The 26,464-nt window shown below is 46.3% G+C and overlaps 1 protein-coding gene across 3 annotated transcripts in view; it reads right to left on the bottom strand.

Moving 5' to 3' along the window:
- SMAD3 (SMAD family member 3) overlaps positions 1-23,704 on the bottom strand; it is a 63,524-nt gene extending 39,820 nt beyond the window's left edge. For 2 of the 3 annotated variants that reach the window (XM_088139213.1, XM_088139214.1), the window contains exon 1: positions 23,163-23,704. In XM_088139213.1, coding sequence (XP_087995339.1) covers positions 23,163-23,368 — 206 coding nt within the window. In that variant the 5' untranslated portion in view covers positions 23,369-23,704. Of the gene's footprint in view, positions 1-17,565; positions 17,698-23,162 lie in introns of those variants that run through there. The other variant, XM_088139215.1, reaches the window with a different exon arrangement.
- Positions 23,705-26,464: the final 2,760 nt, after the last annotated feature.

The following is a 26,464-nucleotide window of genomic DNA, read 5'->3' as shown; positions in this document are numbered from 1 at the left end:
AAAACCAGCAAAAGGAAGACAATCAATACACACCGTGATATATTTACTGTCCCAATAAAAGCAACATAATAAAATTCTAAATTCATAACCCTGATAATCCTGCCATCCAGCTTTGTTAATAAGATTTACAACGAAACAGCCTCACCATCTAATTGTATTAACTGCAGTTCTCAACATCCACTAACAACTACTTTATGAATTAGTCTGCTTTTTTTTTTTAATAAATTTTATTTTTTACAACAAAAAATTGTTGTAAAAAATGAATTAGTCTGCTTTATTATATATGCAAGTGTCCAAAATTAACATGAACGACCAAACTCTGTCGCGCCGATTATAGGAAGACTCAGCTCCTTTGAGAAGTCCATCATGCCGGGAAAGGTGAAAAGAAAGAGAACAGGGCGACCTGCAGAAAGGTGCATGAACTAAATTGAAGCGGTGGTTGGGAACAGATTGTCCTAGAGAAAATACATCTATGTGGTTAAGAGTGAACTTGGTGGCACTTAACCAAAGTTTCCAAGTTTCTCCTGAAACTTTCCAAAAATATGTGAAGCTGCGGTAAAGAGGAAAAAGAATTCCATAACTAAGGATACAGGTGTTGAAATGTCCGCAAACAGGATGAAGCCACGTGTGAAAAGGGCCCCTGTTCGTTAGGAAAGCTGGGGTCAGAAATATGTGGACCTGAGATATATGGACCATGAGTCATAACTTGCCCATTCCTGTGAATCAGAAGAAGAATCGATTAAATGAATAGATGAATCAATCAGAGATGCCTTCTCCTATTTTTTTACTTGGGACCGCTAGAGACCTCAACAAGAACGACAGCTCAAAGAATTCTTTAGAGGGCACCCAGGGAACCCCCCAATAAATGCAATACAAATTTCTGAAATGGCCTGGACTGCTTAAATATATCTGGACTGATACAAAGAGAAAGCAACATCTTTAAGGGATAATGCAATAGTAAGTAATGTATTTGACTGTCTAGGATAAATGCAGAAAAAGAATTCACCCAGATTTATTCCCCCCTTGCTTCGCTCTTAAATGTTTATTTTTATGAAGAGGAAAGCACGAAGAAATTCACTTAAGGGAGAGAGAATAATTTGTTTAGACTGCAAGATCTGATTATCAGCATGACAAAGATAAACTCTTTTGAGATCCTTACTCCATGACTTAGTCTACTTGACTGGTTCCAGTATCTTCAAATAGGAAGCAGAGTATTAAAAGGGCTGCAGAAACAAGAGGAATCACTAAGCAACTTGACTAAATTTTAAAATCTTTTAATATGTAACTCAGAGGAATGTCTGCTGGGACTTATTTATAAACTGCTGATGAAATATGACTCAAACAGATCAAAGACTGTATGATTAAATGGGTGCAAAATTTAGATGCAATAATAGATATGCAACAAAGAGAATTTCAGTGGGAAAAGAATGTTACATTTACACCAAATATTATGCTTAGAAAAAATTGATATAAGATGTTTTAGAACTGGTATATTTCTCCGGTCTTGACAGCTAAAATGGACAGTTCATTTTCTAAGAATTGTTGGAAATGTAAAGATCATTCTTTCATATCTGGTGGCAATGTTGTTATTCTCAATGATTTTAGAAACTAATTCATACTAGAATGAAACAAATGTTAAAAGTTGAATTCCCCTTACAATTGCAATATTTTTTATTAAACTTTACTAACCATATATTCCCACAGAATATGCTGAATTAGCTTTGTATATGCTAACTGCTGCAAGGATATCATATCCCTTTTATGGGAAAGGATGTTTGATCCCTTCTATGGAGGAAAGACTACTAAGTTATGCTTTGATGTCTAGAGTAACCTCATATCTGACATAGAATTTAAACCACATCCAAAATGTCTGTTTCTCCTTGCATAAAGTCAATATTTCAACTTTATAGGACTTCTTGAATTAGAATAAACTTTTAATAGTATGGCAGAATTTATTGCACTTCCCAATTTCATGTTAGGATTTATACTGTGCTGAACATGGTTTCTAATATTCATGCTATGCTTAGAGCTTAATAGTGATTTTCAGGCTAACGACTGAATAATATATTCAATTATTCACAAGCAAATGATGTAATTTTATGATATTTCTAAATCACTTGTTTACTCATTTGTGTCCTACCCTTTCATCCCTTTTCCTGTTGTTTTTCTTTCCTGTTTTTATATTTTCTCTAAGCGTCTAATAAACATATATTAAAAAACAATTAAAACGACCCAAATCCTGCCAATCGATTGCCAATTCTAGCAAGACTCCAGTGTTCCTCTGTGAGATAAAATTGCAGGACAGGAGGCCAATATTTCACACTCTTAAGACAAGAATTCCAAAATCAAAGACAAATCTGCTAAAATCCTGTAAGATTTGGGAAGTTCGATTTTAAAACTTTTTTGGCACTGAAACGTCTGTCAGCTCTTGAGGTACAGAATCTAAGTTCCTCAGAGGAAACATAGATAAGCAATTTCTGCCCCAGAGAAAAACAACTTTGAGATTTGGTTGGTTGGTGTGTGAACCACTTCTTTCCCTGTCTTAGTCCTCCTCCTGACTACAGCATCCCCTTCTGCTTATGATGCCGTCTTAAAGGCAGCCCACGAAGTTTACTTAACTGTGCAGATCCACAATAAAATCTTAAAATAATATGCAGTGAAAAGAACGTAGATATAATATTTAAAATTAGCAGTAGAAGATAAAACCTTCATTAATGCCTGATAAAATAAAATATGAAACAAATAAGCCTCTTGCACCTTTCTATGGGTTGAACGCTTTTCCCAGAGAAGGGCACTCCAAAGGCAGAAAGAGAAATAAAACCCATCACCTCTGCATTCCATGTCAGCCTCCCTCAACATAATGTCCTCCAGATGTGTTGGAACTACAGCTCCAAAAATGCCCAGCTAGCTTGCCCGCTTAACACATCTGGAGGCCCCCAAATCGGAGAACTCTGTTCTAGGCTGCCCACTGAAGCCATTTCCCGGCCAAACCCTCCGGGGTCCAGAACAGGACCCCGGCGCGTTGCTTCCTTGCCCTGGACAACTTGCATCTGAAGACAGAACCCTCTCAAGCCCCGAGGAACAGAGCCGTCACCTGGTCTGTACTGAGGCAGCAGTGCAGATCAAATCAGCGCACCCTCCCGGCCTCACTGAAATGCTGACTCTGACATGGGAGCAATGCCAGAGCAGCAGCTCCCAAAGCGAAGACGGGGAAAGAGAAAGCAGCTAGCGGCGATCGTGGTGACGAGGATGGACCGTGGAGCACCGACATCTGCCAGTCAGGAGGCTTCCCGGGTGCGGGGAGCTGGTTGAAGGTCTGAAATAGATATTATACCTTTGCTCCCATCCAAAAGCAGGTCAATCTGGCAGGTGACCCTCATTAATTTCATGCAACCCTTGGGCTCATACTGAAAGTGCTCGGCAAGAGATTGGTCCAGATCGCCAATTAAAATTCATCCCCCCTTCCCGGTTGCTTGCAAGTGGTCAGAAGTGGGGGGAAAGATACAGGGAAGCAGGGAAAAAAAGGATGCTCCACCACACCTGGTTTTGCATCTGTCCATACAGCCCCCCCCCCCAGAAATAAAGCTGTATTTTGTTTTAACCCATAATGGGGGGAAGAAAGAAGCAACGATTTCTACTCAGGCTTTTAGACAAGGCGAAGAGTCAAATGGCAAAAGTGGTGGATGAAGCCAAATTACCCAAAACCAAAAGGAGTGCACCCAAATTGGTCCAAAAAAGAGACAATGACTTTGAAATCCTGGAGAAAGGAGAGTCAGGACTGGGAGGGGATGGTCCCCTCTCTCCTGATCTGGACGCTTTGAAAAACCTATGCTTCTACTCAGCAGAAGTGGGGATGGGGGGCAGCGGGGCAGAAACTCCCTTTGGTACTTTCCTTTGAGCAGCAAGTGCTCCAGCACAGTGCAAATCCAGGCCAGAGAAACCCTCCAGGCGGACTCAAAATTTGCAGAAGGGTTCCCCAGTTCGCAAAGAGCAACGCTCCCCTCCCAGCCGCTGGAGTCAGGACGAGGCAGGCAGCTGCAGAGCCACAAGCAGGCCAAAGGAGGTGGGAGAACAACCTGTTTCTTGGAACTGCAAACGCTGAAACAGACAACCGCCCCAGAAAACTCTGTGGGCTCTCTACATGACTCGCACAAACCACAGTGCCCACCGTGCCGTGATTGCAGAACAGAGAGGGTGTTAGCTTTACAAGCCTCGAAGGAGACAAATGAATAGACAGAGCAGGAACAGGCCTATGCTTGAAGCCAGAAGCCAACTCTGGCATTTTGAGAGCACACTCTTGGTGTTCCCACAACACGGCTGCCTCTGGGGGAGAGGGAGGGGGTGAAGGACAGGTAAAGCTTCCCTTGAATCAAGCTTGATTCTTGGTGGCTCCATGGACTTGGTGGCCCCAGGGAGCCCAATATGGAAGTGGATGGCCAGGGCCTTCTTCTGCTGTAGACTGGGGACCTCGGCGGTTCACCAAATGCCCAATTTGCAAAAAAGTGAGGTGCCACCCTATCGCTTCCCTAGTGCACCTCCCCTGTTGTTTCTTATTACTTCAGCTTGCCTTGGTCTTTTATTTTCCCGGGGGGGAGGGACGGGCACACTTGCAGACCAACTCCTGGGGTGCAGTCACTCCCCCATTTTTTTTTAAACATCAGTAGGGACTAAATGATGCTGGGAGAAGTGAAATATTCAATTAACTAGACTTAGGTTCCTCTTTATATCATGTATAGGTTCCTCAACCTTGGCAACTTTAAGACGGGTGGTCTTCAACTCTCAGAATTCCCCAGCCAGCAAGGGTTAGGATTAGGGTTAGGGTTAGGGTTAGCAAGGCTGGCTGGGGAATTCTGGGAGCTGACGTCCACCCGTCTTAAAGTTGCCAAGGTTGAGGAACCCTGATGTGAAGTGTGTTCAAACATTCTCCAATGAATGTCTGTGTGTAGGGCATGTGGAAAACAGACCGCTCATCTAGGCCACCTGCCAGCCAGCACATCTGTGCTGTCTCTGCTGGATGTTCACCAGATCCTACTGACTCAGGAGGGATTGCACAGAACAGAAATAGGGCAGATGATCTTTTCAAATGCCCTCAAATAAGGAGATTCTCCTAGGTTAGCACAGCCCAAGGACCCATCATCCACAGTTTATATATTTATGACCACCAAGCATGGCTGGCTGGGGAATTCTGGGAGTTGAAGTTCACACATCTTAAAGTTGCCAAGGTGGAGAAACACTGACCTAGGTTATAATATTAAGCTCTTGTTCCTAACTGGCATCTTCTGAAACAGCAAAGTTTGTCATTGCTACTGAACAAAAAAAGAGAGTATTTCATCCTCATTAGAAACATTTATATTTGCATGCCATTTCCCCTTCAGAGGTATTGTGGCCATGAGCAAGAAACCAAAGCCAGAGATCTATGTACAGTATGAATAAAACCAGCAATTTACCCTCAAGGGCAAGTGATGCATGGATGTTTTAGGGGGGTGAAAGGAGCAAGACCACGGGAGCTCTGACCTGGACACCCTTGGGGTGACTGAGCCATCATTCCCTCTCAGCTTAACCTACCCCACAGGTTTATTGCTGGGGGGAAAGTGGAACAGTGCGTCACCCTTAAGAAAAGAGAGAACGTAAATCAAATGAATGAATGATATATCCAGAGTATAATGGTGGAAGAAGAGATGAAGATGCAAACCCCAACTGGATCTGACCCAGCATGCTGGCTGGGGAATTCTGGGAGGTGAAGTCCACATATCTTAAAGCTGCTAAGGTTGAGAAACACTGCTCTAACTGGTTGTACGTGGAGAATAAGAAGCCAATTCATGATTCTGAGCCCTTAGCCACAGAGAAATTATTTAAACAAAACAAAACAAAAAAAGAATCTGGGCTTGCATTAATATTTTTTATTAATTAATACATTAATTAATTAATTAATTAATAATATTAATAATAATTTGGGCTTGCATTAATTTTTTGTTCTGACCTCTTCCTAATTTAGGAGAATGAAACAGCAATATTTCACCATGAACCTGTTACAAACTTAAGGACACACTGCCCTTTCCTGTGCATTTTCAGAGGCAGAAGAGTCACTTGTGCTGTTCCTCCCAGGATCTTTGCAAGCAGCTGATTTCTTTTTGTAAGCAAAGCACAGAGAAGTGTGTCTCAGGTGCACAAATTGCATCCTGCAGTGCTTGTTCAATGTGTCACTCAAACTGAGCAGGACACCCTGCTAATCGAGAGCAATCACATACTCTTCTCATCCTGCAAAAACGAGAAAAGCCGTGTTAAGTATGCCACGCAAAGCATGCCAGCCCTTTGGCAGGTTAAGCCAATTTGGCCACACATAATTAAACAGGCACTCCAAATACCTACTGTAGGCTGAGTTTACTTTAGATTAGGCTAAAACAGAGTTGGATAGTCCGAGGTTTAAAGTGTTGTAGGACCCAGCCTATTGTCTTAGGAAGCTGTGTGCCATGTGTTAGACTAAATGTGGTTTATTTGTTTGGGCACAGCTGTTTCTGCAAACACAGCAACTGTGCTTCATTAATTTGGTTGAGAGTTGAGCATGTTATGCAAATCCTGCCATGAAGTGCCTAGCATCTGCTGAATCATATCTGCGTATTTGAACAAGATGGCCCCTGCCCAGCCAGGTTCAGTGTCTGATAAAGATGATCAAAAGAAAAGGCTTGCAGGCAAGTTCGGGCACCAACCATGATCATGTGTGGACTCCTGAGAGGCACATGACATCGGGGTTAGTAAGGGATGAAGGATATTGCTCATAGAGGAGGCTGCCCTGCCCTGCAAGGGCACATGTAAAGGGTTGAGGGAGCTTTCACACCTTCTTGGTCTCCTGCTCCAATTCTGCTTGGCCATAAAGCCACCTTAGCTCTATCTCACGTGGGTGGAACAGAAGAAACCTCCCGCCGAAATCCGATCTCAGCAGTGGCACAAATCCAAAAACATCAGGAAATATTGAATGTGAGTCTGTCTCTATATATCTGTACCTACTGTATACCTATCTATCTCCAATCATCTTCTGAACACTTTAAAACAGTGTTTTTCAACACTGGCAACTTGAAGATGTGCGGACTTCAACTCCCAGAATTCCCCAGCCAGCATATGCTGGCTGGGGAATTCTGGGAGTTGAAGTCCACACGTTTTCAAGTTGCCAGCGTTGAAAAACAGCTTAAACACAACAAAATTAAATTTCACAATTCCAACATTGTCTGCTTTTTCCTCCCACACTTTTGCCCCTCTCTTTTCTCTCCATTTCATATTTGTTTTCCAGTAAAATGTTACTGGAGACCCGGAAATTAAGAGACCAGGAAATTTCTTAACCCTAATACATGTATCATCTGACCAAAAACCCTAGTGGTCTCATTGGTGACCCTCCGATTCTATAATTTCTGATCTGGACAAGTCTGCTGTAAGGACACACACATGTGCATTCATACACACGGAGGCCTAACCTAGCAGCCTTTGGTCTTCTAGTCCAAATTGTATTTCCTTTGTTGTGTTGCTCCTGGGCAACTGACGCAGTCAGATGAATGAGTCCCTTGCCTACGTTTTTAAATGGGTTTACTTTGTTAACTACCTGTAAAGAGTGGATCTGAAGTAATTATAACATATGACGGCAAGCATTGCATAAGCTCAAGTGAAGATCTCTGTGAGCTACTAAATATGATTACAGAGTACACCAAGCTTGTTCAGGCAAGTGGGTCTCTGCCCGGAAGGCAAAATACCCTTCTGCCCCAAATGTATCTAGGAAAGGATACTTGGAGAACCCTCCTCTCTCCAATGCTTGTTATCCAGAAAGAAACAAGTTTTGCTTTTCACTATTCTCACTATTTTCAATCAGAAGTTGCTGCCAACTCTCACCACAAGCCAAGGCCACCATCAGAAGACAATGCAGAAGACGAGACTCATTGGCCCCCAATCCTCTGAACATGAACTGAAATATGGGCAAGGTGAGGAAAGCCCCATCCTTTCAAGAGGTGGGTCAGGTCTTATTCGCTGGCCTGGAATGCCAATTATAAATGGAGGGCAGGGTACAAAAATGCTGTGCTTTGGTTCTGCGTGTGACCCATCACTTGATCTAGTGGTTTAAAGCAATGGGAGTGGTATCCTCCCATTCTTCAAAAGAATTCAGGACAGAACGCATGAGATCCATTCTTTCCTGCTTCCTTTCATCCAAAACTGGCTGTGATGAGAAAGTGTCCGATGCAGAGTTCTGGCAGAATCTGGATCCGGGTTGCTCAGAACAAAGTCCAGCATTTTGAAAGCAACAGCCAGGGCAAGCCTGGGCTAACTTCTTTCTTACTTTTACCCTGGCTGGCAAAGTTGGTTTATTCACATTCCAAATTTTCCTAAAGGGCCAGGATCGTTTACAACAGCACACCAGGAATTCAGAAACAAAATGACCTCAGAAATATCACAACAGAACCTTTCCACAAGATCAAATTCCAGCTGAGAGGCCAGAGAGGAGTTTTAGGCCCTCAGTCAACATTATGCTTCAAACCCAAAGGGTTCAGGTCAGGGCGGAGGGGTGATTCAAAAGTCTTTGAATATTCAGCGCAGAGCAGCGACTGACTCAGCCCCGATTACGAGTTTCCCACATTACTGATGAGAAGTCCCAAGATATTAGAAAGTGATTCACTTGACCAACGAATGCTGGAGGGATTCTTTAAACTGCAAAGGCAAGAATTAGACCCAAGGATGGGAGACTGAACAATGGCAAGCCCTGGAGGCGAGGCGTTTCCTCTGCCTGGAAGCACGGCTTGCAATTTAGGGGGTGGGAGTGGGAAGGTGACTCACCAGGTGCTCACTGCTGGCAAATAACCCTGTTGACAACAAGCACCGAAGGGCTGCTGGCACAAAAGCTGAGAACTGGCGCCAGTGCCAGAGCAGCACGAGGGAAGAGGTCTGCAGGTCTGCGGGTCTCTCTGCTCCCACAAATCCAAGGGAACCCCAACCTCTGTTTTCATGCCAAGAGTAAGTACAGAGAAAACCAAACCGCTGACATTCCTGCACCCACCTCATCTTTGGCTCCACACATTGTCTACATACACACAATAGAGGGCCCGTTTGGTCTAGGGGTGAAGGCCCCAGGCTAGAAGCCAGGAGAAGGTGAGTTCTGGTCCTGCCCGAGGCAGGAAAGCCGGCTGGGCGACTTTGGGCCAGTCCCTCTCTCTCAGCCCATGACGTCAGGCTCGGGTGACAAGCCGGTCCGTCAGTTCCTATCGCAACCAACAAATCAACATTTGGTTGATCCGAAAAAAAAGTGGACCCTGCACCTACGGGAAAACGCTAGGAAGAAAAAAAAATTGCTAATCACCCTCTCCCCCGTCTTCAATTAGAAGTTCCTTCAGAAAAATTGAACGCAAACTCTGTAAAGTGCTACCCACGCCAACAGCCTGTATAACTATAATTATCCACACTTGGACCAAACATCTCCTTTGGGAGCAGTAGTTATATGTTCTCGGGTTTCAAAGGGCTCTGAGATGTGGACCATAACCTGAAGCGGGAGGGAGACAGGGCTGCAACTGAATACTTTTGTTCAGATTTTCTTTCCAAGATGGAACTTAAGGAAAGCTAGTCCTGTGCGGTGCCGGAGCTCATGGTTTGGAAAAACAAAGCAAAACACCACCATCGCTATATTTCGAAAATTGTAATGTAAACACAGGACCCGTGGATATTCCACTGGCTAAACAGATGTGCCACACAACTGAGTCTGCGTTCATGCAGTCACGATAGGATACGCAGCACCAAAATGCAGGTGGGGCGAAGCTTACATGGGGATTTGAAGATTAGATTATAAATGTAATGAGATATGCTTTGACAAAGAATTATTCCTACTTAATGCATTAAAAACTAGCACTTATGACACTTATATTATTCTTAAGACCAGAGATAGATTGGAAGCTATCTATTTTTCATGTCTTTTTTCTTTTTCTTTTACTTTATCTCACCTTTCCTTTTCCTTTTCTTTATAATTTGTATTTTCAATTTTCCTTTTCATTTCTAACTTTTAACTTTGTAATCTTAAAAATTTCAATAAAATACTATTAAAAAAAAGAAAGATATGATACGCAGCACTAACACGTGGATTGTGACGATACAATAAAACCCTGGGAAGTTCTACCACCTGGTTGCTATCTCGTCCGATAATCCAATGTCTTTATGGGTTATCTTCCCCAACCTGGCGCCCTTCAAACTGCAACTGCCTGGAATTCTGGGAGCTCCAATCTGAATCTGAAAACACATCTTATGGTGGCCAAGATGCGGAAAAGTTTTACAAACCAGAATAGCTGAGCTGCCATCTCCAGATCAGCCCCTCTGCGGGTTCAGGACATAGGAATGAACCAAAAGCAAAGGTTAAAACTATGCACATGAAATGTGTTTATATCATTTAGGGTTCCTAACGTTAGCATGCCGTTGCCTTAAAGAGATTTTCCTGAATCTATTTTGATTCTGGCTTTCCAGCAAGCTGTCAAAAGCAGGTCACTCCAAACACAAGATAGAAACAGCTAAAAATTACTAATTCAGATTTTAAAGGCCCTCTTCCAAGATCTTGGCTTGACAGGCAAACTGGAAAATGTGCAACTCAGACTAGCAAAGCACACACAGAAAGCAGAATGAGAGCATACACTTTTTTTCTCTTTTAAAAAAGGCAGGAATTCAAGTGGACAGGAACTTACTGGAAATGAGATATCTTTTGCCCAGAAAATGCATTAATACTGAGGGGGAAGGAATTGATTTTCATCTTCCTTGGCTTCACATCATGTTCCATATGTGCAACAGCTGTACTCCTCTGGAGAAGAATGTACTGCACAAACCTTTGCTTACTAGTTAAGCAGAGTTGTTGCTGTTGTTGTTATTATTATTATTATTATTATTATTATTACCGTAACACCGTTTTTCCCCAATGGAGCACAGTGTACAAAGAATATCATAATGCAATAAACCAGCAGTGAAGCATTTAGCTGTCAATTACAAACCAGCAGGCTCGTACTGAAGGCCCTTTCTTCCACCCAAAGGGAATTCTTCCCACAAGGAGATATCTACCAACACAGGCATCCATGAGAAGCCACAATGACATCACGCGCATCATGGCAGCATCATGCAAATGATGTAAACAATGATAGCATGACTCACATGATGTCATTCCCCTCTATGAATGCCTATGTGTGAAGTTCTGTGTCTGGAATACAGTCGAGTGTTCCTGAGCTTTGGTGTGTAGGGTTCAACTCCCAGAATTCTCAGTGATGGCCACACTGGCTGGGGAATTCTGGGAGCTAGTCCAGCCAGGCAGATGAAGGCTGCTATTTATACACAGGAGACAGCCACACTGCTACTTTCCACAGCAACTCAGCACCACCCTCCGGTGAGTATGATAAGCAGGCAGATTGCAGCTGCTGATGTGGTAATGTGGGCAGGGCTCCTTGCCACACGCAGAGAGCAATCGAGGCCTGAGTGGGAGCCAGAGGACTGTCTGGCACAGGGAGGCTTTCCAACACTGGCAGGGTGCCTTGGCCGTACCCAGCAAGGTGACCGAATGTCCCCTTGCCCACGATGCCAGTCCCACCATTCCTCATGCAGGCCTTGCCTGACCTTGATGCACACAGCCTCAACACAGCAGTGCCCAGGGGGGAGAGGGGGAAGCCAAGGCCGGCCGCTACCCAGCGGCTGGGACGTTGGCTCTCTCCTCCTTGCATGCCTTGAGGACCATCCCACGCTGGCCACCTGATTATGGGAATAGCCTTAGGCAGACACAATAGATAAATCAAGAGGAAAACATCGGAGAGACTCGATTCAAGATGAAGTGGCTCCAACTGCCTGATGAAGACCAATCTACTAAAATACACCAAGGGTCTAGATGTAGCCACCAAAGAGCACAAGGATGAGGGAGACCGGTTAAGGTTTCCCACAAAGCATCTGTGGAATGTCAAGGCCTGCCAAAGAGGCACATACCTAGCTGTAAAAAGGATGTTTTTAACTAGAATTCAAAGCCAGCTGACTTACCATCACATAAAGACAGCTAAACGTTGCTTCTGGAAACAGAATCACCCAAAATAAAGACAATTTGATCTCTGAGTCAAAGTTAATATGAGCAATCCAGTTGCTATCCTAAATCCCTTCAATACATAACACGCTGGAGTCTGCCTATTATTTAAAATGGCATGTTTAGATGATCATGTCTCAGTTTATAAATCCAAGGTACAAAAGATGAAGTAATCAAATCTCTAATCAACCACAATTTCTCACTTTGACTCATGGCTTGGTAAATTAGATGCTCAACAAGCTAGGATTTAAATCATTCAATCTGTAAGGCCACCAAATCAAAAACAACTCAAAACTTAAAGCAATCTATCTTACCCTGAAGAGAATAACAAAGAGGTTCTGCATACTGGCGAATGGTTTGGGAGTAACTTATTTTAATAATTCTCCAAACACACCTAGTTACGGCCAGGCTGAACATCACAATAAGCCAGAATTCAATAATCCAGCATCATGGCCTGGAAGTATTGCTAGAGAAACCATGGCTGGAAGCTTGCTGAAAGAATTAGCTGGACTTTGGCAGGAGAAGCCAATGGGAGCTATCTGGCAGCACAGGAAACATTAGGTTGATCAGGATAAGCCAAAATCCAGGGGACAGGGAGGGGTTGTGCCTTTTCAATTGGACCCCTCTCCAGTTGCAAAGAGCACCACTTTACAGATGGGAACCCAGGCACAGAGATCAGTGTGGTTCCTGACGTTAATCTGTGGTTTCTGAGAGTCACCTTATCCATCGGATGGCCTGTTAAGCCCTTGTAGTGCTTTTTCTGCTTTAATTCAGGTGGATTTATGTGAAGAAAAACAAAACAATGATATAAAATGCAAAGCACTGGATTCAGATTTCACCATCTTTAAGAGTAAACAGTGAAATCAACAGAAGTTGTGGTTAACATAAGTCCTGCCGATTTTAGCAGAGTTCTACCAGATGTTGACTTAAACTCCCATATTCTAGAATGTGAACAGAAGATCCACCATGTGTACTAGTCAATATCTTCTGCAGTTATGAAAAAGAAGGCACCAATTTTCCCAACTTATACAAACCAAACTTGGCCTCTGGCTTCATGACTGTTCTATGCATCCTCTGCATAACACAGCTCTTTGTGCTATTATCTTGCTACCCCCTTTTTAGGGTTATCTTAAACAAAGCATTCATTACAAGATATAGTTGGGATCTGTCTATACAGAGCCTTTCCCTGGATGAGAAATGATTACCATGACATGGTTTCAAGGCTTATCTCTGCTATGAATTGACATGATGGAGCCCTGGGCAAGTCCTGTGCCCCTCCCTGAATGTGGGGGTGGATGTGGTAAGCCTCAAAGTTGCATATGCAAAGCGCTTCCACAGTATTTCAGCACAAGGAAAAAATAAAGACCTCCTTCTGTCTCTCTACTTGCTTCAAAGGCCAAGCAGGAAGTGGATAAGTACACCGTACTGAGGCCTCAGTGAAGGATTGTGAAGGACTGAGAGGTACTTAGGGATGTTGGGCAGGAGGCAATCATATGTCATTAGTTTCAGAGGAAGCAGAAGCTTCTCCTCCAGCACCACCTTCCCAGCCCGCCTAGAGAAGATACACAGATCACCCATAAATGTTTGAACAAACCCTCTGCTACTGAGTGAGAGAAGAAGATGACCACCCAGTACTACTGGAACTTTACAAGAGGAGGAGGACCGATGAGATAATGGGAGTAAGTCATAGCCAGAAGGAGATCCTTCCAACATCACTGACTGCACAACTCCCAATGACCTTAAGACAGTGTTGTCCAAACTTGGCCACTTTAAGATGAGTGGACTTCAACTCCCAGAATTCATGGCTGGCTGGGGAATTCTGGGAGTTGAAGTCCACTCATCTTAAAGTGGAAAGTTTGGACAACACTGCCTTAAGAGACCTGTGCAAGCCCAGGTTCAATACTGCAAAGACCATCAACTGGTGATAAATTATTCTAAAACCAAGATCAACATGTTTGCCAAAAGGCCTAAAAGCTATTTCTGTCACATTAATAAGGTTCACATTGTGCAAGTCTCATCCTTTAAATACCTAGGGGTGGTATTTCATGCCCAAGGCAGTTGAAGGATGCGAAGCTGCCTTAAGTGTGAAAAAGAGCTCAGGGACATTTTGTGATTCTACTGGATGGAGTGGAGGGCAAGTTGCCTTCCAGCAGGACTTAAATTATTTCAGGTAAATCTTTGGCCCAGCTCACTTATGGAGCACAGTTTGGGCCATTTTCTAGCAGGGCCCCCTTGGAGGGGTTCTAGTCCACAAATTCCCCAGGGTGGCATTTCGGGTGCTCTGTTGGGTTTCGAAGGTGTCTCTGTCCTTGAACTGGATATGGTGAAGGCAGAGGCCAGAGTTTGGCTCCTAATTTTTACCTACAGGCTGAAATTATCTTCTTACCTAAGGGCCTTGCCCCCTTGAGACTTCCTGAATGAGCTTACTTGAAAGCCAAATAAAGGTAGTCCTCGGGTTACGACCTTTCATTCAGCAACCATTCAAATATTCTTACCATTCAAAGCTACAGTGGTGCTGAACAAGGGAAAGTTACAACCAACCCTCAAAGTTGCGGCCACTGCAGCATCCCTGCAGACATGGAGTGCCAAGTGATCTACCCAGAGCTTTTAAGCTCCTGGTGGACCTCCTAAACCTCATACAACTGGCCTATTTGGGGCACTATTTGTTTTTCACCCTGGCAAGGTGCAGTGCTCTTCTCTTGCGGGACTCAAGGGGAGTCCCCTGTCCAGAATTATTTTTACAACCTGTAGGAATGGGGAGGTAGAAACAACTGAGCTTATGTTATTTGCTTGTCAATATTATAGCCATGTACTGAGAACAAATAGTCCTCGTTTAATGACAGCCTTGTTTAGCAGCCATTCGCAGTTACAACGGTGATGAAAAAGTAAATTTACAACCAATCCTCATATTTATGACCTTCGCAAATCTATAAAGCGAAGGAAAGCTGAAGTCAGATCATAAGCACAGTCGCTGTTTCGCTTAATGACCACTTTGGTTAATGACCAAGTTGCCAGTCCCAATTGTGGTTGCTAAATGAAGACGACCTGTACCTACATCACACCACTGCCAGTAGACTTCCCAGGTCACCCAAAGCATTTTTACACATCTCTCCTATTGTATGATAAGAGCTGTACCACAATATATAATGTGGCAATATTTTGTGTGGCAGCGTGCAAGATCCAAAAGATGTTGGTTTCTACAAGATGTTAGCAACAACTATTTTTCTCCTCAGATATTCCTTTTTTGGTAGTAGTTAATTGCTTTTTATATATATTTTTTCCTCTCTGCCTTCTTATACTTACTTCTTTTGATGTATTGATATTTAGCAAAGTCAATTTGGAGTTGGGTGGCACCAAAAACAAATCAAATCAAACATCAAAATCAAATCAATCAATAAAAATAAATACCTGTTTTATGCACTTAGCATACATTACAGAAGGCGAAAGATTTATACGAGCTAAAGAGAAACCGGAGCATATGACAGAGGGCAATTTTATATCAGCGTTGGTTTTATCTGTACATTATTCACTGTGTTTCTACTTAGGCTTGGTTTGCCTATTATACATTCTTTAAATACGTCTTTTTTTTTCAGAAATAGAAAGATGCCTATGAAGCTAGCATTTCCCATGACAATCAATGTCAAGGACAAACTCGAGCTAACGATGCATAGCATCTGGACAAATCAGTGTTCCCATACTGTCAAATGGATGCATAAATCTATTTTGTATGCATAAAGAGTGTCCGGAAGCTACAGCTGGTTCAAAATGCAGCCGCGCGGGCTATTGTTGGTGCCCCAAGGAGGACCCCTATAACGCCTCTGCTCCGTGAACTGCATTGGGTGCCAGTTTGCTTCCGGGTCCAATTCAAGGTGCTGGTTATCACCTTTAAAGCCCTACATGGCATGGGACCAGGTTATCTAAGGGACCGCCTCTCCCCTATGACTTCAACCCGTCCCACCCGATCATACAGAGAGGGCATGCTTCGGACCCCCTCAGTGAAAGTACTTCGACTGGCGGGGTCCAGAAGGTGGGCCTTCTCTGCGGTGGCCCCTGCTCTTTGGAACATCCTGCCCCCAGAGGTGCGATTGGCCCCCACACTCCTGGGCTTCCGTAAGGTTTTGAAGACCTGGTTCTGCCACCTGGCCTGGGGTGGGGTGAGAATACCTCAAGCATGGGGATGGCTAGCCCCATAGAGGCCTCGGCCTTCAGCCTCAGGTTTTCATCCCCTTGGTCTCTCCTTCTTCTTTTTAGTTATGTTTTAATTTATGGTTTTATGTGTTTATATATTTTATGTTCTAATGTTTATTGTGAATCGCCCAGAGTTCCCCCATTGGGGGGAGATGGGCGGTTGAAAAATTAAATAAATAAATGAATGAATGAATGAATGAATGTCCAGGGTCAGACCACCAGGAAACTTAACAGCACATGTACCAAACAGCCATTCATCAACCATAGACTGGAAACCCATATTTTAAAGGTAATCTTCAAAGTAGCTCTCACAATGAATGGTTCACACACTGAGCTAAACCATGACTTGCTAAGAAACCAGCATCTGAAGTGTTTTTGGAAAATGCCATTGGTCCTGACTGCAAGGAAGCTGATGAGTATTTGCAGGCAGGACCATAGTATGTTAGTCTTGCAAGAGCTGAGTCGGTCACCAGTTTACCTGGGGACATAGTTCAAGTTGTGGGTTATAACTTTACAGCCTTAAAGAGCTCAGGATACTTCAAAGTTAGCTTTTTCCCACACAGCCTGCCCCCACCCTGAGATATGATGAAGACACCAGGTAGTGGGAAAAGTTTTGTTTCCGACAATAAGCAACTCCTTCTGAATGGTCACACCCAGCTCTCTGCAGCTGTTTTGCCAAGAACCTCCTTTTCAGAAAGGCATACAGGTAGTCCTCACTTAATGACCACAATAGGGACTAGAAAATTGGTCGTTACGTGGGGTGGTCATTAAGTGAGTCGTCACATGACTGGACCCAATTTTATGACCATTTTTACAACAGTCGTTAAGCGAATCACATGGTTGTTAAGCGAATCCAGCTTCTCCAATGGACATTTTTTCCGGAATTTGTTTAACGACTGCGGTGATTCACTTTACAACCATTGTAAAAAAGGTTGCAAATCGTGATCATGTGGCTGCGAGTAGTGGTGCAATGGTTTTCAGCAGTTGTAAGTGTGAGTACAGATTGTAAAGCATTTTTTCCAAGACTGTTGTAACTTCAAACTGTCGTTAAATGAACAGTCATTAAGCGAGGACTACCTGCATATGGCAAAGACAAAGTTGGTGTTTTCTACTTCTGCCTGCTTTATTATTTTCATCTCTCTTTTAGCATTTTTTTTCTTTTTATACATTAAAAAATTCATACTAATTTTGAATACCGTATGCTGCCATGATTGAATAATGGGTGTCAGAACAATGAGAGACGAACATATTTCAATCAATAAAAAACGTCTAGATTTACATGGTTTATAAACCAGAACAGATAGCTTCACACAACTCACTAAATCTTCATGTGGTTTCCTTGTTACGATTTAGACTGTCGAAGAGGGACACGGGCAGCTGTTCAGAACTGAACGGAAAAGGTGCTTTGGATCCGGAGTGGGCACCCTCGCGGTGCCTTTGGTGGCCTTGCACGTTCCCTTCTCCAAAGAGCTGCTGGCCGCCTGGACTGAGGGCCCGTTCCTGCTTTGGATCCAAACAGCTGCAGATGCAAATACAGTCACTGGCTGATTATTTTGGAACATTAGCCAGTGACTGGTGGGAGGGAGGAACTCGGATACCTTGAGAAATCAGGTCACAAAATACAACCATACATTAGTAAATCAATACTCTGAAAAATGCTCTTTTAAAAATCTTCTAACACCGGGCTTCTCAACCTTGGCCGCCTTAAGACATGTGGACTTCAGCTCCCAGAATTCCCCAGCCAGCATATGGGAATTCTGGGAGTTGAAGTCCACACGTCTTAAAGTGGCCAAGGTTGAGAAGCCCTGTTCTAACATTTCAAAGCACAGTCAGTGGCTTCTGCCCACAGCTTCTCAGTCAAAATCCTTCTGAAGCCCCTCAAGGCAAAGTAGGGTAGCCACGTTGGGCAGGTGGAAGATGCAAGATGGGGCTTCTGTTTCCCCGGACCTTTTAAGGCTGTTTCCATGTCTGCCATGCTCAAAGCAACAGAAAACCATTCTATTCATTTCCAGCAGCTATGACCCCTAAAGATTCCAGGAGCCCCCCAAAAGGAGCATAGCAACCTCCACAGCTCAGCATCCTCACCCGAAGGAGACAGTGGTGGAGTGATGGGGCAGTGCTCTGTTTCAAGGAAAGGTGGCTTTGTAGACTCACGTGGCCTTCAGTGTCCACAGGACCCTGCGCCCAAGTCACGTCACTTAATTTAGACCGAGCTGCAGAATGAAGCTTTTGCCTGCCGGACACATTGATAATCTCATGCCTCTGGGCCTAGATACAAAGAGGGCTACAGAAGGACGCATCTCTCCACCGTCTCTGGCCACGAAACATAACAAAGAAATAATACGCGAAGGACACTGTTACTCAGCCTCCACGTTGTTTTCTGGGAGGAAGGCCACCTTGAGAGAAAAGATTGGGACAGGTGATAAAGAGGGGGAATACTCTTAAGTTTATCTTGTTGGCAACCCAGTTTGACTTCTGAGAAAAATGGGGGCTTGGGGAGAGTTTAGTGCAGGTCTACACAACTCAAAAGGGAAACATTGATACCTAAAACATAACTGCAGGCCACAAAGCTGGCACGCCAATCAGCTGTTTGGTGGCTAGTGGTGCACCAGCAGCAATGGAGCTGGCAGCGTCCCTGAGGCCTTAGAGGCGCCTGGCATTGTCTTTTGGGGAGGAAGTAGATGTTTAAACCGCAGTGGTGGATCCTTTCTGGCAGTGGCAACGTTATTTATTATTTTCCAAAAAATGCTGGAAGGCGCACAAGGCTGCATGGCAGGCCGCATCACCTCTACCTCTACCTCTACCTCTAATAACTGGGGTAAATTACTTAATCTTTATAATTAGCCAACCCTTTCTGGTAGTCATTTTATGTTGGCACCCACAAATTGCACATACTTCCAATTGAACCTGTAGGCCCCTGGTATCCTCTAGCCCAGGGATTCTCAACCTTGGCAACTTTAAGATGTGTGGACTTCAACTCATGGGTGGATGCACTGAACTGTATAGCTCCTGATCACTCTAGCTTTATACCACCTCAAAGGTCAGGACAATATTCTTCTCTATAATTGCTAGGAAACCCAAATGCAGAAAGTGTCTTGCATCAATATCTTGCTTGGAGGCTTCTCGGAGGCATCAAATTGGTCGCTGTGGAAACACATGGCTGATGATCTAAGTTGGGTCTTAGTCTGATCTGCAGAGGCTGTCTATTTTATTATTCGTGAAATGTACTTTTTTGGCCCTGCCTTCCCAAAGAGCTGACTTTGCTTCTTTCTCTAGAGGAGGAACCCCTTGAAGGCCAAATCAGCATGAAACAACTTTGAGATCCAGTGCTCTAACTTGCTCTCCTGTCCTTTTTTGTAGAACCACCCCCAATGGTGCAAGCAGCCTTGATGGAAATATTTCAGAATTCTAACATTTCAGCAGGGGGAGAGATTATTCTGCCAAACTGCTCTCTTACTGTACAAATTTAGCAAATGTGCTCCAAAACCTTTGTTCAAGCAATGCCTTCGTAAGGCCAACTCAGCGTTCAGAAAAGGCATGCAAGTTTTTGAAAATTCCTGCTCTTCTCATCAGGCCAGATGTTAAAAAGCTAAGTTGCGGGGGGGGGGGTTGAGTGGGAAGAAGGTTAAAAAAGGTTTGACTAGATGCTGAAGACTGAAGTCCGCATGATTATTCATGCCGCACATCCCTTGTTTGGTGCGTTTGGTCATGCCTATTTACACTTGCTGTAATTCTTAAAAATTCATTGCAAGTTCTGCTTTAATGCAGACATTTCATCAGAGGCCTAATTATTCCACTATGATTACTTAACTGCAGAAGTCAACAGAAGGACTCTGCAGAATGAGTTGCGTGAGTGTAGCAAGAGGGCCCTTGACTGCCTTCCAGAATTTATTTTTAAAGTATCTGTATTCATAAAGAACACCACTGCTTTATATACATACAGAAGTAACACATTTCTCTGGCACTGCCAAGAGCACAATGATGAAATTGCAGGATCTTGAAGGTGCCAGGAGTGAAATGCCAGGCAACGCGTAGCATGTGGCTCAACCTGTTGCCAGAAATTCAGCCACAATCTTAGCTTGTTCCCCGAACCCAGCCATCGCGTTAAGCCATAAAGTGGGTTACTTGTCTGAGCAGAGCTGACAGGACAGCAAGGGCACACAGAGCACAAGAATGGGAACGAAAGCAGCAGCGGGCACACTCCCCCCCCAAATGAGCCTTCTGCACAACCACATCCTCTGCAGTGGGAAAGAGGCTTTAGAAGCACATGTCTGCACACCTGGAATGAGAAGTTTCCCTCTCCTTGGAAAGGCTGCAACGCACACCAGGGTCTCTCCGTGTCTACTCACACAGCAGCCATTCTGAATGCAGACCCGCTGGCACAAGCAATGCCACCCACGTCCACGTGGACTTACCACATGTGTGGGGGGGACATTTTTACCACTGAGAAGAAGGAAAGCTGCAGCTTTATACAAAATTCCTGAACTCCTGAAGGTCTTTGGGGCTGGCAAAAGTATCAGCCAAGGACCTCTGAGCAGGTTGTTCAAAAGAATGACCTTGCGAAACATAAAGGAGCGTTCTTGAGAAGAGTTTGCACAAGATGCAGAGGACAGGGTGATGTGAGGGTTGCGAGGCAGGACTGGGGAGGCCAGGGGTTCAAATTCCTTCCCAACCTTCAAACTCACTGAATAATATGGGGCAGTCACCTCCCTGCCTTGCAGAGAGGGAATAAAACCAGGAGGAGGAAGAGCTGGGAACGCTGCCTTGAGCTCCAGAAGGAAAGGGGCAGAGTCACCCTGTAAGAATAGGGAGAAATTAGCTCTTCTGATCCAAGCCTAATCTAATCAGAGACAGGCCAGCTCTCCTCCAATCCATCTGGAGAATTCAGACTCAAAGCAAAGGATGGGGGTCTACAGAACAGCACCCCAAAACCAACAGGCTTGCACCACCAGAGAACAGTTAGTTGAGGGCAGGGGGGAATTGTTCCTCCGCCATGAATGCCCCTGATCTTGAGCAAGGCCTCTTTGCAAAAGGCAGCTTCTGCTCAGCGAGGTTTAGACTCGAGAAGCCAGACTCTCACCCCGGATAAGTCTGCAACCCTGCGATGACACTTGGAAGCTGTCTTTTAAAAGAGAAACATTTTCGGCACTGCCCGGCCCTCTTTGCCTCTCATCTCCCCGGCCGGCCAGAACAACAGATGCCTCTTTGTGTAAGCCAGCCGTTCCCTCCTAAATCATCCTGACAGCCAAGATTCACATTTACAGAGCGTTGGGAAAGCAAAAGGCTCGGATGAAAACAAGCCAGCCACAGCCTTCTGGGGCGAATGGTGGGAACTTTAGCCTTTTTCTAAAAAGAGGCCACGGGGCTGCTTCACGGCGCCTCGAAAGAGAAAGGGGAGACGTAAACAGCCCAGGCTTTTTCAGTGAGTAAACACCAAACTTGAACCCCACACTCAATATGTTTCTGGAACGACTGATCCATGTTTGTGTTTTTCACTCCTGCACATGAACCGGAGCGATCACACTCGGCTACAAGAACACGGAATGCAAAGAATGAATGGCCAAAATAAATGATGAGGAAATGCCTTTGGCCAGCTGAACAATCCCCACCCTGTTCAGTTTAGGCCAACGGCACTCTTAATTCAAGCTCCAGGAGTTCGGAAACGTATCGTCTTCCTTGTTTCCGTGAGAGCTATTCACAAGTGAGCTTTCTACGCAGGAGGGGGAAAGGCAGGCCTTTGCGGCCACGGGAGCCAAGGAAAAGACCTCCGGGATTATTCGGGAGCTCCCCGTGCAGAGAAGACCTGCTAGCAACGGAGGCCAAGGAGAGTTGGCTGTGGGCCTGCCCGGGGGCTAGACGGCACGTCCATCGGAACCTCTGCCCCACTTCGGCGTCTGTGTCCCAGAGAGCTCACCCAGACGCCTCTGGGCAGCTTGCAGGCAGGGCCGGAAGCCGACAGAGACTGCTTGCCCCCTCGGCTCAGGAGGACCCCCAGCCTCAGATCACAAGGACCTGAACCAGGTGAAAGCTCCGGATCCCCGACCGAGCTCCTGGCAAGGGATCTGCCCTGCTTCTAGCAAACTGCCCGTCCCTCTGGTCTTCTCTGCCAGATCAAGGCAGGTCACGGCCCCTTCCGAACAAACTGCTCAAACATCAAACCAGGGTTAAAACTTTCTGGGAGGGGTCTGGCTGGGTCCCAGGAAGGGCCTGGTAAGCCACAAGCAGAGCTAGAACTTTTCAGAATCCCGACCCCTGCCTGGTTACAAGGTGCTGTTATCACTGGCTGGCCTCCTTTATTTTATCTGATATCTGCGATAACTGGTGAATTGTTGCAGGGATGGCACTGTTCTGCTACCAGCCGCTGAGACCCACCACTGAAGCAACTGAGCACAACTGTGATCAATGAAAGTCTTCGAATAAATATAAAATAAACAGAACAAGAATAAGTGAATTAGCTGATGATCAAACAGTTCCACGGCTCACTTAATGCTGTTTACATTCTAGTTTTTTCATCCTTATTTTCACTACGGGCTCTAACCTGATCTTGAAAACCAGGCACTAAATAAATAGCGACGGACCGCGGCGCGCTTCCACATCCTCCACGTAACTTTCGGTGCCTTTTGCCCCCCAAAACCCCGCTGGGGCACCCCTGCCCAGCACTTTCGGCCTCTGTGCGCGACCGACCCGGGGGGGACGGCGCCGCTTGGGGGCCCCGCGCGCTCCCCGGCGAGCCCGACGCCCGCGGCGAGCCCCGCGAGCGGCCAGCCCGGCGGCTGCTGGCAGAGAGGCGCCCCGCGCCGCTGCCCGACGCCGCGCCGAGGACAAAGGGCCCGCTCGGCGCCCGCCCCCGCAGCGGCCCCGCGGGCTTCCGGAGGGGCTCGCCGCCGCCGCCGCCGCCGCCGCGCCCGGAGCGCACCTGGGGATGGTGATGCACTTGGTGCCGGCGCTCTGCGTGGTGATGGCCTTCTCCAGCTCGTCCAGCTGCCCGGTCTTCTTCAGCTTCTTCACCAGGCTCTTGACCGCCTTCTCGCACCACTTCTCCTCCTGCCCGTTCTGCTCGCCCTTCTTCCAGCCCAGTAGCCGCTTGACGATGGGCGGCGTGAAGGGCAGGATGGACGACATGGCCGGCGCGGCGCGGAGCTGAACGGAGCGCGGCGCGCCCGCCCGCCCGGCCTCCCTGCCCGCCTCCGGCGGCGCCGAGCGCCTCGCCCAGGCCGGCCCGCCGCGGGCGCCCGGGCTCTCTGCGGCTCACGCGAGCGGTGGCGAGCGGGGCGGGCGGCGCGCGGGCCAGGCGCGGCCGGAGGCTTCGGGGCTGCCGGGCTCGGCCCGGGACAAAGCCGAGGACGCCGCCGCCGCCGCCAACTTTCCCCCGACTTCTCCGAACGCGCCTCTAGCGGCGGCTGCGCCCGCGCCCGGCTCCAACTCGGGCTCCGGCGGCGGCGGCGGCGGCGGCGGCGGCGGCTCCTCCTCCCGCTGGGCGCGCTTCCCTCCGTGCGCAAAGGCGCGCTCCATCGCCCGTCTGAGTCGCATGCAAATCGGGGGGCCGCCCCCTCCGGCGGCGGGCGAGCGAGCGAGCGAGCGCGGGCGGCCGGGGAGGCGGGGGCGCAGGGAGGCCCCCTGCCCGCTCGGCCCCCGGAGCTGCTGGCGCTGGAGCCCTGCAAGGAAGCGGGGAGGCGTCCGGCCCCGGCCCTCCCCCGCCCGCGAATGCGAAGAGGGTCTCTGCGCCCGTGCAGAGCGCCCTTGGGCTCACGCTTGCGGTCCCTGCGCTGCTTTCGGAGAGAAAAAGCCAAGAAACCCGCAGGAAGCCCCGGCCAGCGGGCGACGCGGAAAAGCCTCGGCTGCCAGCCGGCTTCCTCTCCGGACGAACCGAGAGAACCCCCCCCCCCCCCAGCCCTTCCTTGCCCTGCGCGCCCGCTGCAGAGGCGAAGCAGAGGGGGCAGAGGGTGGCCGTGCCAAGAGCCTGGCTTTGGGGACTAGCTCAGAAGCCAGGCTCCTAACCTGGGTTTAGAGACATTTAGCCCGAGTAACCCCATTTATTCCCTTGTCCGAGTTCGCGCGCTGCACGGGATCTTAGTTGGGGTCACCAACCCGGCGCTGCAAACTTCTTGATAACCATGAGGTGGCAGCCAAAGGTTAGAGCTCGCCAGGACTATTCTTGGCCCCCCTGGGCATCTGCCCTGGGCATCTGGCTTTTGGCCATCAAGATGGGGAGCCAGCTAAATATTCCAGCTAAGTTGGCCCAGGGCATCTGACCCATTTGTGGTTCAGGCCACCCTCCCACCTCATTCGCGATCACTGCTTGATTCTCCCAGAATTTTCAATCACACTTGATCAGTTTACCTGTAGAGGGTAACTCTCTTCTCCTACCGATCTGGGTTCACCTGGCCCTGCCCTGGCGTCTTTGGGGCTTAGGAAGATGAAGGAACGCAGCCACTGAGGTCCAAGAGCCTGGCGAAGGGCAGGATTGTCACGGGTGAACCCAGTGCGCTGTTAGACGCATGTCTTCTAACCCAGTGTTTCTCAACCTTGGCAACTTGAAGATGTGTGGAGTTTAACTCCCAGAATTCCCCAGCCATTTCTAAGCCAAATTTACTATTTTCTGTTAAATATTACTAAGCTGGTTTCTGTGGTCTTTGGAAATGAAAGGAAAAAGTACCAATTTCTGTGGTTTATATACTCACAAGCACCCTCAAATCCATTACCCAGCAAGTGATAGTTGTAACAGAGGATCATATGAGCTTTTCCGAGAAATATTTCAAAAAGCTGTTAGAGAGTCACCCTCTGGGGGAGATGGGCAGCATATACATTTAATAACTAAATAAATAAAATGTAATAAATAAATAGAGAAGGGCCTTTCTTGTGCACATCAGATAATTCAAGATGAATTGCAAAGTCTTGTGAAAAGAACAAAGCCAACGGTTCCTTGAGCCTGAGCATGCACTCAGTTTGTCTCCTGAGTAGTAACTCAGAGAAGTAATGTTTTCAACTATGATTGTTTCTCTCTGAGGCCTAATTTTTACATGTCCATCCCTGGAAAATGGCACAGTTTGCCCAGGAGAATGACCTACCAGGCCGGAGAAGGACCCTTCATGTTACCCAGGATATAATCTGGTTTGTTTGGATTTAGTTTAAAGCGTGAGCTCAGTCACTGTGATTTTAAAGCATGACTTATTGCAGGGATTGGAAATATTTTCAGGCACTGAATACTTCTGCACAATTTTGCACAATAACGCAGGGGCAAAATTTAAACAAAAACCAAGCCGAAACCTTAGCAGATCTTGCAAAGTGTTACCATTCTCATCCCAAATCTCAGAAATGTAGCAATTTTGCAAGATTTTGGCCATTTTAATGTTATTTTTAAATTAATCTAATTTAGGTGTTCTGTGGATTGCCAATGGGGGAGTCACAGAAGCTTTGCACTAATGTACATCGCGTGGCTGAGCCATTGTGTATGCCATCTTGTACAAACCCAGCCATGTGTAGTTTATTCAGTAAACCATAGTTAAAGAACATGTAAATGCATCCATATCTAACCTAAAGTTTTCAGACATTCAACCTCTCGTTATTAAACACAGGGTAATCTGGGGAACAGATAGACGGGTAACCTAGTGCTCCCCGTGCTGAAAGCTGGAGCAGAATGAAGAAGAGGTCATCATCTTGATGAAATCCTTTGTGCTAATCCAGCAGGAGACTAGGAAGAGAAAGGAGCCCCCAACTCGCACCCCTCAGTTATGGACTCTTACATAACTAGCAATAACACAACTGTCTTTCAGAGTTGGTCTCCCCTTCCTTGGAAGACCACACTGGCTTCAAATTTTGTTTTCAATTTGGGGCTGGGCATGCCATGTCTACGTGAGTGAGGGTTTTTTTTTGGAGAAAACTGTCATCCATTGAACAGGCAATCGTCCACCCCAAAGTCAATATTTTCTCTAAAAACACATGAATGAGGGTCTGTTTCCATGAGCTTGTCTGGTAATGCCCCTTTGTTCCTTATCATTTCTACTCCAAGAACCCATTTGTGTTTTAATGTTACTGGTTTGCAGAGAGGAGGAAGAGTTAAAGACTCCCCCATTTTGGAGATGCCATCTTTCTGCCCTCCCCCTCATCCCCAGGGCTTGGTCATGGGAATAATCTTCCAGACCCCCAAGGTTTCGGTGCCTCTTTCGCTAATTCCAGCCTCCCAGGCACCGGTTTATCACTCCATTATGCCTTGAAATA

The sequence above is a fragment of the Python bivittatus genome, unplaced genomic scaffold (genome assembly GCF_059951505.1).
Source record: "Python bivittatus isolate LINGU-HERP-01145 unplaced genomic scaffold, Pbiv_v1 ctg000210_np1212, whole genome shotgun sequence".
Taxonomy (NCBI): domain Eukaryota; kingdom Metazoa; phylum Chordata; class Lepidosauria; order Squamata; family Pythonidae; genus Python; species Python bivittatus.
This window is presented reverse-complemented; position numbering and strand designations above follow the sequence as displayed.